The 15,299-nt window shown below is 41.7% G+C and overlaps 1 protein-coding gene across 1 annotated transcript in view; it reads left to right on the forward strand.

Annotated features, from left to right (window-relative positions):
- pum3 (pumilio RNA-binding family member 3) overlaps positions 1-15,299 on the forward strand; it is a 73,618-nt gene that overhangs the window by 13,005 nt on the left and 45,314 nt on the right. The window contains exon 2 of the mRNA XM_034013307.3: positions 1,096-1,183. Coding sequence (XP_033869198.1) covers positions 1,096-1,183 — 88 coding nt within the window. The remainder of the gene's footprint in view (positions 1-1,095; positions 1,184-15,299) is intronic.

Genomic DNA, 15,299 nt, shown 5'->3' on the forward strand with positions numbered 1-15,299 from the left:
CCACTTAGGCAGCTGGAACTAAACTGAACTGGTGGGCTTAAGGCCCCTGTATTTATACTACTATTTATATTACTGGAAAGTTCTAGAAGTTACTCCAAGTTTACTCAGCACTGAATCTATCTGGAATGTTCTGGAAAATAGGTAAATTCCAAAATGTCACTGTCCTGGTCACAAAAGCAAAGTTTGTGGGGAATAATAGCCATTTTCTATACTTTTGAGGCATAAGCAATTAGGAAAAAATCCTCCGTATCTTAACTGTAATACAGTTGAAATCCTGCTACCAAGCCTCCATCCTGATTGTAATCTCATTTTAAATCTCACAAGCGGAGTCTAGAAATATAGGAATGTGCTGTCATTCAGTAGTTGGGGCGGGTTTAAAGTATAAAGAATGAATCAATGACAGATGAAAGTCAGGAAGGCGGGACATTGCCCAGCAGCACTGGGAAACGTATTTATTATTATTTTTGTAGTAGGTTTTATTTTTTTAATGGGAAAAGTCAATGTGAATTGATTAAACATTTCCACAGTTTTTTCGGTGTTTATTGGCTACCCACGGATTTCATTTTTTTTTTTTGTGGGGGTGTTTTATTGGTTAAAACCGAAAATCAGAAGCCCTATGTATAATCCTTAATAAAATCACTGATTAGAGGAGCTTTATAGAAAGTGATCGGACATTAAATAAAGCCAGGTGTAGATTGGTACAATCAAGACCATGTGACTGAGCAGAGGTAAAATAGGGATATGAAGAAGATTATTCTAACACCCACTTCTGTGGTTACTAAATGCCAATGAGTAGCGGCAGTGGTAAGATACTTTAACCTCTATTTTGCACACCTCATTAGATTCAGTCCCCTCCACAGTTACTAGTTTAAGTAATTTGCCAATGCTATTGGAGTCTGGGTATATATAGCAGTGTCTTTTTACATTTTTAAATATACTACAGAACGTCTTGTACAGGACATTCTCACATTTGTACATAATGAAAAATACACTTTAGAAAATTGGTCATTTCATTCTCAGCAGACAAGTTCTGTTGCTTTTAAATTGATATGTATTTGTATATTTCTGTAATTGTTTTTCATTTATTTTAATAAGGTAAAAATGGAGGTGAAACATAAGAAGGCAATTACAGAAAGAGTTGGGAAGATGTCTCCTGGGAAAGGTCATGCTAAACAATTTAAAGGTAACATTTGAAAGCTTTGTCAAAATGCATCCTTGAAAGTGTATATTTTTTGAGAATGTTTGTGGTGCTGCTAAAGGGTAAATTATCAGTGAGAAACGCATGTGGTGTGAGGGTAAATTTATCAGCCACACATTAACCCTTTTAATATATTTGTTGCATTATGCAATCTTGAAGCAATATTCCAACAAGTATCTACAATTTACTTTAAATTTAAACAAGACATGTATTGTGGCTCTGCCTCTGATATATATATATATATATATATATATATATATATATATATATATATATATATATATATATATATATATATATAGAGAGAGAGAGAGAGAGAGAGAGAGAGAGAGAGAGAGAGAGATAGATAGATAGATATAGATATATATGTATATATATATATATATATATATATATATATATATATATATCATATACACGTGTGTGTGTGTGTTCTCCCCAGGAATTCTGTACAGCCGGGAGCACTTTTAACGGAAAAATAAACTTGCCTTACCTTGAGTATATACAGACGTGCTCAAATTTGTTGATACCCTTACAGCTCATTGAAATAATGCTTCATTCCTCCTGAAAAGTGATGAAATTAAAAGCTATTTTTATCATGTATACTTGCATGCCTTTGGTATGTCATAGAATAAAGCAAAGAAGCTGTGAAAAGAGATGAATTATTGCTTATTCTACAAAGATATTCTAAAATGGCCTGGACACATTTGTTGGTACCCCTTGGAAAAGATAATAAATAATTGGATTATAGTGATATTTCAAACTAATTAGTTTCTTTAATTAGTATCACACATGTCTCCAATCTTATAATCAGTCATTCAGCCTATTTAAATGGAGAAAAGTAGTCACTGTGCTGTTTGGTATCATTGTGTGCACCACACTGAACATGGACCAGAGAAAGCAAAGGAGAGAGTTTTCTGAGGAGATCATAAAGAAAATAATAGACAAGCATGGTAAAGGTAAAGGCTACAAGACCATCTCCAAGCAGCTTGATGTTCCTGTGACAACAGTTGCAAATATTATTAAGAAGTTTAAGGTCCATGGAACTGTAGCCAACCTCCCTGGGTGCAGCCGCAAGAGGAAAATCAACCCCAGATTGAACAGAAGGATAGTGCGAATGGTAGAAAAAGAACCAAGGATAACTGCCAAAGAGATACAAGCTGAACTCCAAGGTGAAGGTACGTCAGTTTCTGATCGCACCATCCATTGCTTTTTGAGCGAAAGTGGGCTCCATGGAAGAAGACCCAGGAGGACTCCACTTTTGAAAGAAAAACACAAAAAAGAATCTGAATCTGTGCAGGGCACAATGAAATCTCAAGACTATCAAGGCATTCTGGAGCGAAACGTACTGCCCAGTGTCAGAAAGCTCTGTCTCAGTCGCAGGTCATGGGTCCTCCAACAGGATAATGACCCAGAACACACAGCTAAAAGCACCCAAGAATGGATAAGAACAAAACATTGGACTATTCTGAAGTGGCCTTCTATGAGTCCTGATCTGAATCCTATCGAACATCTATGGAAAGAGCTGAAACTTGCAGTCTGGAGAAGGGACCCATCAAACCTGAGACAGCTGGAGCAGTTTGCTCAGGAAGAGTGGGTCAAACTACCTGTTAACAGGTGCAGAAGTCTCATTGAGAGCTACAGAAAACATTTGATTGCAGTGATTGCCTCTAAAGGTTGTGCAACAAAATATTAGGTTAGCGGTCCCATCATTTTTGTCCATGCCATTTTCATTTGTTTTCTTATTTACAATATTATGTTGAATAAAAAATCAAAAGCAAAGTCTGAATAGGGAGCAGATAAGAGCAAATAAAGTGCATTTAAGGAAGAGTGATAAGTCTGAAGAGGTGAGTCTTGAGGAGGTGCCGGAAGATGGTCAGGGACTGGGCAGTCCTGACATCTGTAGGAAGGTCATTCCACCACTGCGGGGCGAGGGTGGAGAAGGAGCGGGCTCTGGAGGCAGGGGAGCGTAGAGGAGGTAGAGCCAGTCTTCTAGTGCAGGAGGAGCGGAGAGGTCGAGTGGGGGTGTAGGGAGAGATGAGGGTCTGGAGGTAGCTGGGTGCAGTCTGGTCAAGGCATCTCTAGGCGAGTACAAGAGTCTTGAACTGGATGCGAGCTGGAGTGAATGCCAATGAAGTGAGCGGAGCAGTGGGAGAAGCGAGGCAGAGAGAACACCAGGCGAGCAGCAGAGTTCTGGATGAGCTGGAGCGGACAGGTGGTGGATGCAGGGAGGCCAGCCAGGAGGGAGTTGCAGTAGTCTAGGCGGGGGAGTACCAGGGCCCTGGACCAGGAGCTGGGTCGCGTAGTTGGTGAGGAAGGGTTGGATTCTTCGTATATTGCTCAAGAAGAATCGGCAAGTGGAGGGGAGGCATGCCTTGATTTAGTCTTTTCAAATAATGAAGACAGAATAACTAAAACAGAGGTCAGAGAGCATTGGCAAACTCAGACCACAACATGGTCTCATTTGAAGTATTTTTTAAAACCCCAAAGTAATGACTAAAGCTAAGGTTTACAATTTTAGAAAAGCAAACTATGAAGGTATGAAACGGAGACAAACAGAAGTATATTGGAGTAAAATAGAGAAAACATCCACAGAAAAAGGATGGCTGTTTTTTAAAAATGATGTACTAGAGGCACAAAACAATTACATCCCAAAAGTAGACAAATCTAAATCTAAAACAAAATAGCCAAAATGGTTTAATAGATCAATTAAAAAAAATATTCAGCGAAAAAAGGCACTTTACAGAGCATTTAAAAGGGACCAAAAACAAAGTACACAGAAAGAGTACTTGGAACTGCAAACACAAGTCAAAAAGGAAGTTAGAAAGGCCAAGAGAGAGATATAAATCAATATTGCTAAGGGGGCTAAAACCAATTCCAAAATATTTTTCCAATATTATAACAGCAAGAGAACATTCAAAGAGGAGGTTAAATGTCTAAGAGACACAAATGGCAAAATCATAGATGAAGAAAAAAAAATAGCAAATATATTAAATGATTATTTTTCACAGGTTTTTACAAAGGAGGACACGGACAACATGCCCGACATGTCGACCTGTTCCTATCCAATTTTAAATAACTTTAGCATAACAGAAGCAGAAGTGTTAAAGGGACTAGGAGCTCTTAAAATAAACAAATCCCCTGGGCCAGATGAGATCCTCCCAATAGTACTCAAATAAATGAAAGTTGTTATTTACAAACCGCTAACCAAGATCATGCAACAGTCTCTTGACACAGGGGTTGTACCGACAGACTGGAAAATAGCAAACGTAATACCGCTCCACAAAAAGGGAGACAAAACCGAACTACAGACCAATAAGCCTGACTTCTATTATATGGAAACTTATGGAACCTATAATAAGATCCAAAATGGAAAATTACCTATATGGTAACAATATCCTGGGAGACAGCCAGCATGGTTTTAGGAAAGGGAGATCGTGTCTAACTAACCTACTTGACTTTTTTGAGGATGCAACATTGAAAATGGATAACTGCAAAGCATACGACTTGGTTTATTTAGATTTCTAGAAAGCTTTTGACAAAGTCCCGCATAAAAGATTAATTCTCAAACTGAACGCAGTAGGGATTCAAGGAAGTGCATGCACATGGATTAGGGAGTGGTTAACAGGTAGAAAACAGAAAATACTGATTTGAGGAGAAACCTCAAAATGGAGCGAGGTAACCAGTGGTATACCACAGGGATCAGTATTGGGTCCTCTGCTATTCCTAATCTACATTAATGATTTAGATTCTGGTATAGTAAGCAAACTATACTGTAAGGTACTGCATGCAGGCAATAAAAATGTGCATTATAAATATCATATGGGAGATAGTGAAATTGAAGAATGGAACTATGAAAAAGACCTAGGAGTTTATGTTGACTCAGAAATGTCTTCATCTAGACAATGTGGGGAAGCTATGAAAAAGGCTAACAAGATGCTCGGATATATTGTGAGAAGTGTTGAATTTAACTCAAGGGAAGTAATGTTAAAACTCTGCAATGCATTAGTAAGACCTCACCTAGAATATTGTGTTCAGTTCTGGTCACCTCGTTACAAAAAGGATATTGCTGCTCTAGAAAGAGTTCAAAGAAGAGCAACCAGAATTATCCCGGGTTTAAAAGGCATGTCGTATGCAGACAGGCTTAAAGAATTGAATCTATTCAGTCTTGAACAAAGAAGACTACGCTGGCGATCTGATTCAAACATTCAAAATCCTAAAAGGTATAGACAATGTCAACCCAGGGGACTTCTTTGACCTGAAAAAAGAAACAAGGACCAGGGGTCACAAATGGAGATTAGATAAAGGGGCATTCAGAACAGAAAATAGGAGCCACTTTTTTACACAGAGAATTGTGAGGGTCTGGAACCAACTCCCCAGTAATGTTGTTGAAGCTGACACCCTGGGATCCTTCAAGAAGCTGCTTGATGAGATTCTGGGATCAATAAGCTACTAACAACCAAACGAGCAAGATGGTTTGAATGGCCTCCTCTCGTTTGTAAACTTTCTTATGTTCTTATCCAGGAGGAGATAGCAGACAGACAGGTAGAGATACAGGAGGGGATGGTGGGGATGGAAAGGAAAATCTGGGCATCATCAGCATAGAAATTGTATGAGAAACCATAGGATGCAATGAGGGGGCCCAGGGAGCGGGTGTAGAAAGAGAACAGGAGAAGACCCAAGACTGACCTTTGGGGGACTCCTGTTAAGAGAGGGCGAGGTGTGGAGGTTGCTCCACGCCAGGTTACCTGGTAAGTGCGGTTGGAGAGGTAGGAGGAGAACCAGGCCAGAGCAGTGCCAGAGATTCCCAGGTCAGTGAGAGAGGATTGTAGAATATAGTGATCGGCAGTGTCAAAGGCAGCAGAGAGATCAACGAGAATTAGCACAGAGGACAGAGAGGCAGCTCGGGCAGAGTTTAGTGAGTTAGTGACAGACAGGAGGGCCGTTTCAGTGGAGCGAGCAGAGCGGAAGCCAGATTGGAGAGGGTTGAGCAGAGAGTGGTTGGACAGGAAAGCAGAGAGCTGGCGGTGTACAGTCCGCTTGAGGGTTTTGGAGAGGAAGGGTTTGAGGGAAACAGGACGGTAGCTCTGGAGGGAGGTGGGGGGGAGGTGGGGTTTTTTGAGGAGGGGAGTGATAGAGGCTTGTTTGAAGGCAGAGGGAAAGAGACCAGAAAGGAGAGAGGTGTTGAGAAGGGAGGAGATGAAGGAAAATAGAGCAGGAGCAGCAGTTTGAAAGAGGTGAGTGGGGAGGGGGCCCAGGGCACACGTGGTGGGTTTGTGACCCTGGAGCAGGGAGGAGAGGTTAGAGTCTGAGAGGTGAGAGAAGGTGGAGAAGGAGGGTGAGTTAGTAGGGTATGCAGTGGGTGTAGGGGTTGGAGGGGGTTCCGGTTAGGGAGAGGTGTTAAAGAGTTTGCGGATATCTGAGATTTTAGAAGAGAAGAAAGAGGCAAAGTCATCAGAGGAGACAGAGGCGGGAGGAGGGGGGGGAAGGGTTTAGGAGGGAGGAGAAGGTAGAGAATAGTTTACATGGGTTGTTAGTGGAGGCTTGGATTATAGATTGGAAATAAGAACATTTAGCAGAGGAGAGAGTAGAGGAGAAGGAGGAGAGAGCGGTAGTGGTCTAGGGCAGCAGGGAGTTTTTTTTTTTTCACCCAGCAACGTGCAAGTGATCTTGTCTGCTGGAAGTGCAATCAGTCCTTATTGTTAAAGGCACAGTAGCATCTGCAAGACGGGGGGGATTGTGTGTTTTCAGCCAGGCAGCGACAGCCACTTCGCCGGGCGGCCCGTCTGGCTAAAAAGGCCTAGGGAGAACCCTGATTTTATATATATTTGGGCTGCTCCAATTAATCAACTAATGAATTGATCAGAGATAGATTTTTTCACAATTTAATCGAATTTTTTTTTTATAAAATGTCACATATCCGCCCTGACTGCTTACCCACTCTGATCAAAGTTTCATCAACGTCAGTCATGTGGACAGCGCCAATGCAAAGGGCTACAGCGAGTGTGTTTACAATTTCTTTTAAAAAAGAGAGATGTCTCTTTTCACTGCTGGAAAGGGTGTTAATAGGAATAAAATAGCACACGATTTCAGAATTGGTAAGAGTGCTGCTGTGACAGATAAAAAAAAAAAAAGTCTGCATCGAGACAAAAAAAAAGGACGGGTGCCGACATTCTTTGGAATTAAACAACGAAACGCTCCAAAGCATTATGTAAGTACAAGTACAGTTGTGTGCAATTTAACTTCTGTGTTCTACTCTTCAGTTTTGGTCTTAATTTATTTGAGCAAATGAAAACAACCTGTAGATTTTTTGTTTGTTTGTTTCGTTTGTTTTATTGTAAACCTGCAATGCACTTGTAAATTACCCGACAATAATGCAAACCTGTAGTGCATTAATAGGCCTACTGAGTATCTTTCTAAACAATGGGTTTATATTTAAACAGAGATCTGTTCAATCCTGGGAGTTACTAGGAATAAAATAGCACAGGATTTCAGAAATGCAATGCTGACTGTGTCTCCCGGGATACTGTTCCCATATAGGTAATTTTCCATTTTGGGTCTTGTTATAGTTTCCATAAGTTTGCATATAATAGAAGTCAGGCTTATTGGTCTGTAGTTACCTGGTTTGGTTTTGTCTCCCTTTTTGTAGATCGGTATTATGTTTGCAATTCTCCAGTCTGTTGGTACAACCCCTGTGTCAAGAGACTGTTGCATGATCTTGGTTAGCGGTTTGTAAATAACACTTCCATTTCTTTGAGTACTATTGGGGGGATGTCACCCGGCCAGGGGATTTGTTTATTTTAAGAGCTCCTAGTCCCTTTAACACTTCAGCCTCTGTTATGCTAACGTTATTATTCTTATGGTACATTGCTTGCTATTTGCATAATGACTGGGTTTTATCCCTGTGACACATGCAAGGCCAGCCTGCCTGTGGACAAGCAGATGCTCCATCCTGTCTGAGACAGCAGCAGCAGAGGACGCAGTGGTAAACTGCATTTCTGCGAGTTCTGTGTGCATTCTCCAAGCGTATGTTGGACAAAGATTTCTCCTGCAGTTCTACAGAGTGCATTGTGCCCCTCAACTGTACAGTGCTCTTCCCCATCACCCTCTCATAGAGAGGTGACTGTGTCCTCACCCCATGGCTCTGTGCCAGGGGAGAGCCACACACCCAGGAATAGAGAACTCTGGGCAGCAGTAACCCACAGGCAAGAGTGCCTGATGGGGACAAAGTTTGCTCTGTTTCGTCTGGTTCCGGACCACTACCGACCGGTGTTTACAGCCCAGTCTGGTACCAAGCACTGACAGTCCTGTTGCTGTCTTTAGCAAGCTGAGGCAGCAACTGTACATTCTTACTGTACATTGCTTGCTATTGCACCTGGGTTTTTATCCCTGTCACAGCAGTAGAGACCAGCACAGCCAGCTGCGGCCAGACCACCATCCTGGCACAGAGGCATGAGTCTCAGGCCAAGCCACAAAGTGAGCAGCGACTCTAGGGGTTTGCTGCCACAGGTCCAGGGCCCCTTCTCAGGAAGCCATCTGGAGTATTGGCTTCAGTGCACCACAGACACCTGGGTGCTTACTACCGTTCAGACTGGCTACACACTGCAGTTCAAGCATGGTCCCCTCCCCTTTCGGGTCGTGACTGCAGCTCAGTCACGAACCCACAGGATGCCACTGTGGTGTCTCGGGAGGCAGCAGCTCTGCTGCAAAAATGGGCTATTCATATGGTACACCCCATCCAGTTGAATGACGGGTTCTACTCCATGCCCAAGCGGGACAGTGGCCTCAGACCAATCCTCGACCTCAGGCAGGTCAGCCTGTTCTGAGCCAAGGGAGGTTAAAAATGTTGACGATGCAACAGCTTGTTGCAGTCATTCATGCCAGGCGATTGGTTCACCAAGGTGGACCTCAAAGATGTCTATTTTCATATCCCCATTAAAACAGGTGCACTCGGTGAATCGTGCAAAGTCTCCTATTTGGGAGTGCGCCTGGACACCAGGTCCATGATGTCCACTCTGTCGGACGACAGGGTGCAGGGAATGGCCACTTGTCTGAAAAGTTTTCAGCTTAACAGAAAGCTCACATTAGTGACATTCCAGAGGCTTCTGGGCTTGATAGCAGCAGCTTCCCAGACCCTTACTTGGGTCGCCTAGCCTGGTTGAACAGCAGGGTTTTTCAGCCTACTTTGAACCGTGGCCGTCTGGTGACGGTGTTTTCTTGGTGGACACAGCCTGCCCATCTGCGCTAGGCATAGCACTGGGCAACATCACCAGAACAGTCCTTATCATGGATGCCGCGTCCAGCCTTGGCTGGGGCGTTGTGTGGAATGGCAGGGGAGCGCAAGGGGTATGGAACCCCCTGTGGCAGGATCTCCATATCAATATTTTGCAGCTGCAGGCAGGGTTTCTAGCCTTGCAGAATTTTTTTACAGGCGGTTCAAGGGAGAGATGTTCTTGTCCGGACAGACAACAGTACCGCGGTGGCTTATATAAACCACCAGGGCGGCCTCATGTCCCCCAGTCTCTGTCGAGTAGCTCGCAAGCTGTTGATCTAGGCGCACAATCACTTCTACTCCTTGTAAGCAGTACACCTGCCCAGAGTGATGAACTGGGCGGCGGACCTCCTCTCAAGGGGAGTTCCCAGTGCCTCAGAATGGAGGCTTCGCCCAGAGGTGTTGAGCCTCATTTGGCAACGGTTCGGAAGAGCAGAAAGACCTCTTTGCCTCCCAGGAATTGACCCACTGGTTCTCCATAACAGGAGCTGGGGACCCACTAGCGATAGATGCCTTGGCACACCAGTGGCTGAGGCAGCTGCTGTATGCCTTCCCACCGCTCGCAATGCGCCCGCTGTGTCTGGAGAAAATCAGACACGACTGGGCCAGGGTCTGGCCGCTGAATGGCAACATTTGAGCCGTCTGGGGTTTTCCAACAGGTTTATTGACACCCTGCAGAATGCCAGAGCAACATCCACGCATTCCCAGTATGGGTACAAGTGGGGTGTTTTTCATACGGTGCTTGCCTAAGGGCTTCACCCCACGACCTGTCCCAAGGCAGTTATACTGCAATTTTTTGCAGGACCTCTTTGAGGGGAAATCATCCTCTACATTAAAGGTCTATTTGGCAGCTATTTCAGCTTGCCATATCACAATTGATTCAGTCTCCCCAGGAGCTCAGCTTCCTGGCGGGGAAAACAGTTTGAAAGTGGTTAGGCTCCTTCAGCTGCCTAAGAAGGACATTAACATGGTGCTCAATGCACTCTTGAAGCTTCCATTTGAGCCCCCGCATTCATGTGAGCTCAAATGTTATCACTCAATCGACTGTTTGTTTGTTATCACCTTCGCTAAGAGCGAATGCAGGGTTTCTCCTTAGTGCAGAGATGAAAAATCTCAGCTGATTGGTGGTTTTCCAATTTTACTCAGTCCCCCGTGGATATTGATGTGATCAAAGCAGATACGGAGGGAAAGAAATATTCCCGATTCGGGTTGTTTGTTCTTGTTGTTTGTTTTGTTTTTAATCTTTCATTTTTTTAAGCTTTACACATTTGTGACAGTTGGTGAGGTTTGTATTTATTTTTTTTCATTTCATTGGTCCACAAACAAGTACTGTGAATTAAACAGTTGTGGTGCAGTTCTACAGTTCACATTGCAGAAAATGGCGAAAATAATGGAATGAAAGGAAGGTACTGGCGAAAAATTAAGATATATATATATATATATATATATATATATATATATATATATATATATATATATATATATATATACAGTGCCTTGCGAAAGTATTCGGCCCCCTTGAACTTTGCGACCTTTTGCCACATTTCAGGCTTCAAACATAAAGATATGAAACTAATTTTTTGTGAAGAATCAACAACAAGTGGGACACAATCATGAAGTGGAACGAAATTTATTGGATATTTCAAACTTTTTTAACAAATAAAAAACTGAAAAATTGGGCGTGCAAAATTATTCAGCCCCTTTACTTTCAGTGCAGCAAACTCTCCAGAAGTTCAGTGAGGATCTCTGAATGATCCAATGTTGACCTAAATGACTAATGATGATAAATAGAATCCACCTGTGTGTAATCAAGTCTCCGTATAAATGCACCTGCACTGTGATAGTCTCAGAGGTCCGTTTAAAGCGCAGAGAGCATCATGAAGAACAAGGAACACACCAGGCAGGTCCGAGATACTGTTGTGGAGAAGTTTAAAGCCGGATTTGGATACAAAAAGATTTCCCAAGCTTTAAACATCCCAAGGAGCACTGTGCAAGCGATAATATTGAAATGGAAGGAGTATCAGACCACTGCAAATCTACCAAGACCTGGCCGTCCCTCTAAACTTTCAGCTCATACAAGGAGAAGACTGATCAGAGATGCAGCCAAGAGGCCCATGATCACTCTGGATGAACTGCAGAGATCTACAGCTGAGAAAGGCAAGAAGAAAGCCATTTCTTAAAGATATCCATAAAAAGTGTCGTTTACAGTTTGCCACAAGCCACCTGGGAGACACACCAAACATGTGGAAGAAGGTGCTCTGGTCAGATGAAACCAAAATCGAACTTTTTGGCAACAATGCAAAACGTTATGTTTGGCGTAAAAGCAACACAGCTCATCACCCTGAACACACCATCCCCACTGTCAAACATGGTGGTGGCAGCATCATGGTTTGGGCCTGCTTTTCTTCAGCAGGGACAGGGAAGATGGTTAAAATTGATGGGAAGATGGATGGAGCCAAATACAGGACCATTCTGGAAGAAAACCTGATGGAGTCTGCAAAAGACCTGAGACTGGGACGGAGATTTGTCTTCCAACAAGACAATGATCCAAAACATAAAGCAAAATCTACAATGGAATGGTTCACAAATAAACATATCCAGGTGTTAGAATGGCCAAGTCAAAGTCCAGACCTGAATCCAATCGAGAATCTGTGGAAAGAACTGAAAACTGCTGTTCACAAATGCTCTCCATCCAACCTCACTGAGCTCGAGCTGTTTTGCAAGGAGGAATGGGCAAAAATTTCAGTCTCTCGATGTGCAAAACTGATAGAGACATACCCCAAGTGACTTACAGCTGTAATCGCAGCAAAAGGTGGCGCTACAAAGTATTAACTTAAGGGGGCTGAATAATTTTGCACGCCCAATTTTTCAGTTTTTTATTTGTTAAAAAAGTTTGAAATATCCAATAAATTTCGTTCCACTTCATGATTGTGTCCCACTTGTTGTTGATTCTTCACAAAAAATTACAGTTTCATATCTTTATGTTTGAAGCCTGAAATGTGGCAAAAGGTCGCAAAGTTCAAGGGGGCCGAATACTTTCGCAAGGCACTGTATATATATATAATATATAATTTATTTATTTTCTGTTTCACTTGTGCAGCGAGCAAATGACCGCGGACATTGTTGACAAATCCTGTAGACCCCCACAATCCTGGAATAAAGTAGGCATGTATAGCTCACCTTCAAACCGTGAGCACCGTCTTTGCCTTTTATTATAAATGCTTTCCTTTTAAAAATATACTGACGGTACGCTTGCGTCTTATACAACAATAACTAAGTCTGCATTTTTTTAATGGTCCGCATGCGTACCTGCGATGTACCAGTTACGTGAACCCCTGATTATGGATCAAGAGGGTACAAGGTGTTGGAAAGCCATATTCTCTGCAGAAAACATGTTGACATAATACATACTCGTTGCAGTACCTACAGCCTGTCGTTTGCATTTTCTTTGTGACCTGATGTTGATGGAGACAAACATGGTGAGCCAGTGAATTATAAAATACACCCCATGTTTTAAATAAGCATCTTTTGAAAAATAAAAAGTTGCCAGACATTTGATTCCCATAGAAGACAGAGTGAAAAATCAAGAGGTCATTTTAAACTTTTTTATTAACAGAACGTTAAGATTTTTTTTTTAAAGTTGTACACGGACCCTTTTTAAGTTTAAACATTATTTTCATTAAACTTACATGACATAAGCAATTAGTGTTTGTTTTTATTAGCACTATATTTTCTTACATTGTTTATCCATGGTAACATAAAATGAAGCAGATAATGTCAACTTTGTTCTTAAAATAAACATTTACAATATTAAATGCTTAGTATTGCAAATAAGCCCAAACCAGTGGATGATTAGCACAAGTTCAAGAGCTCTTGCCTTGTGTGTGCCACACTGAAAGCATTTTGTGTGGCTTCTTTGTAGGTTCAATGCTTATTATTATTATTATAATTATAATTATTATTATTATTATTATTATTATTATTATTATTATTATTATTAAAGCTCAAAAAACAGAAGGGAAAGGAAGGTGCCACAAAAATAGAAATTAACAAGAAATTAACAATTGAAAATGTACATAGTTCTTTTTGACTTTGTAACAATTAAAAGGGAGTGACTTTCTGATATAAACAAGTTGCATTTGAGATCCAAAGGAGCAAGAACATTAAAATAAGACATGCTGTACAACATTTATTTCAGCCCTTGTGCACCGATAAGAAAAAATAGATTTCACTATAAACTAAATATATATTTTACCTGAACTTTTATTTGACTGGATACTTGCATCAAGTTTCACAGACACTATTTTACCATCCTGACCAAAAAAAAACATTCACCTAATTTTGTTTGGCAGGTGCTGTTTTGTTCACTCAAGTATTGGCATCTCTGGGTTTGTGAAACTAGCAGTTAAAGTTAATTTATTATTTGGTATACATTCTAATTTCAGGTGTAATCTGAATCTTAACTTCATTCAATTTGGGTTCCTGAGCAAAAAATCCAACGTGGCAGTGGATCCCTGATTTTTTTTTTTTTTTTTTTACTTCTCCTCACTTTCATCTCTGTTAATGAGAAACTGTTTAATTTTTACAGAGGCTAGGACAAGGGTTATGCTCCATACCGATCCTGCCTTTTGCTGAACACTGTCTCAGCATTCCATGTCAACCAGTCTGTGAATTTGGAGGCTTCCTTTCACCTCCTTCCAGTTTGACGGGGAGCTGCAGCTCCATATGCTCTGCCCAGTGTGGGCCCTGGCATGCTGTGCTGACAGGACAAAGAGTTGGAGGCAGTCTGGACGATGTGTTGTCCACTCTGGGACAGTCCCATGATCAAGCCCTGTCTAGGGAGGCTGTCCAAATGTATAGCAGACACATGCAAAACTGCCTATGAGCTGACCAACTTGCCCCCTCTAGAAAAGCTCACTCCATTCCTTCACGGGCATGGCAATTAAGTGAGCTTTATTCCACAAAACCCTGGTTTTTAGAACTAGAGTATTTGCTGTTCTAAATGATAATACAAAATATAATAAACTTACCAGGCATGTCAGCTGAAGTTATACTAATGTCATATGTCTTAAGCAAATATTGGTAACAGAATAACATCAGAACATAAGAACATAAGAAAGTTTCCAAACAAGAGATGGCCATTCAACCCATCTTGCTCGTTTGGTCGTTAGTAGATTATTGATCCCAGAATCTCATCAAGCAGCTTCTTGAAGGATCCCAGGGTGTCAACTTCAACATTACTGGGGAGTTGGTTCTAGAATCCCACAATTCTCTGTGTAAAAAGTGTCTCCTATTTTCTGTTCTGAATGCTCCTTTTATTTAATCTCCATGTGTGACCCCTGGTCCTTGTTTCTTTTTTCAGGTAGAAAAGTCCCCTGGGTCGACATTGTCAATACCTTTTAGAATTTTGAATGCTTGAATCAGAGCGCCGCGTAGTCTTCTTTGTTCAAGCCTGAACAGATTAAATTCTTTGAGCCTGTCTGCATACGACTGCATGTCTGCATATGCCTTTTAAACCCGGGATAATTCTGGTCGCTCTTCTTTGCACTCTTTCTAGAGCAGCAATATTCTTTTTGTAGCGAGGTGACCAGAACTGAACACAATATTCTAGATGAGGTCTTACTAATGCATTTTCCATTTCCCTTGATTTAAATTCAACACTTCACAATATATCCGAGCATCTTGTTGGCCTTTTTTATAGCTTCCCCACATTGTCTAGATGAAGACATTTCTGAGTCAACATAAACTCCTAGGTCTTTTTCATAGATTCCTTCTTCAATTTCAGTATCTCCCTGTGACTTGGTGGCTGAGGGTGGTGACGTCAGACCA

This window comes from Acipenser ruthenus, chromosome 2, assembly GCF_902713425.1.
Source record: "Acipenser ruthenus chromosome 2, fAciRut3.2 maternal haplotype, whole genome shotgun sequence".
Taxonomy (NCBI): Eukaryota; Metazoa; Chordata; class Actinopteri; order Acipenseriformes; family Acipenseridae; genus Acipenser; species Acipenser ruthenus.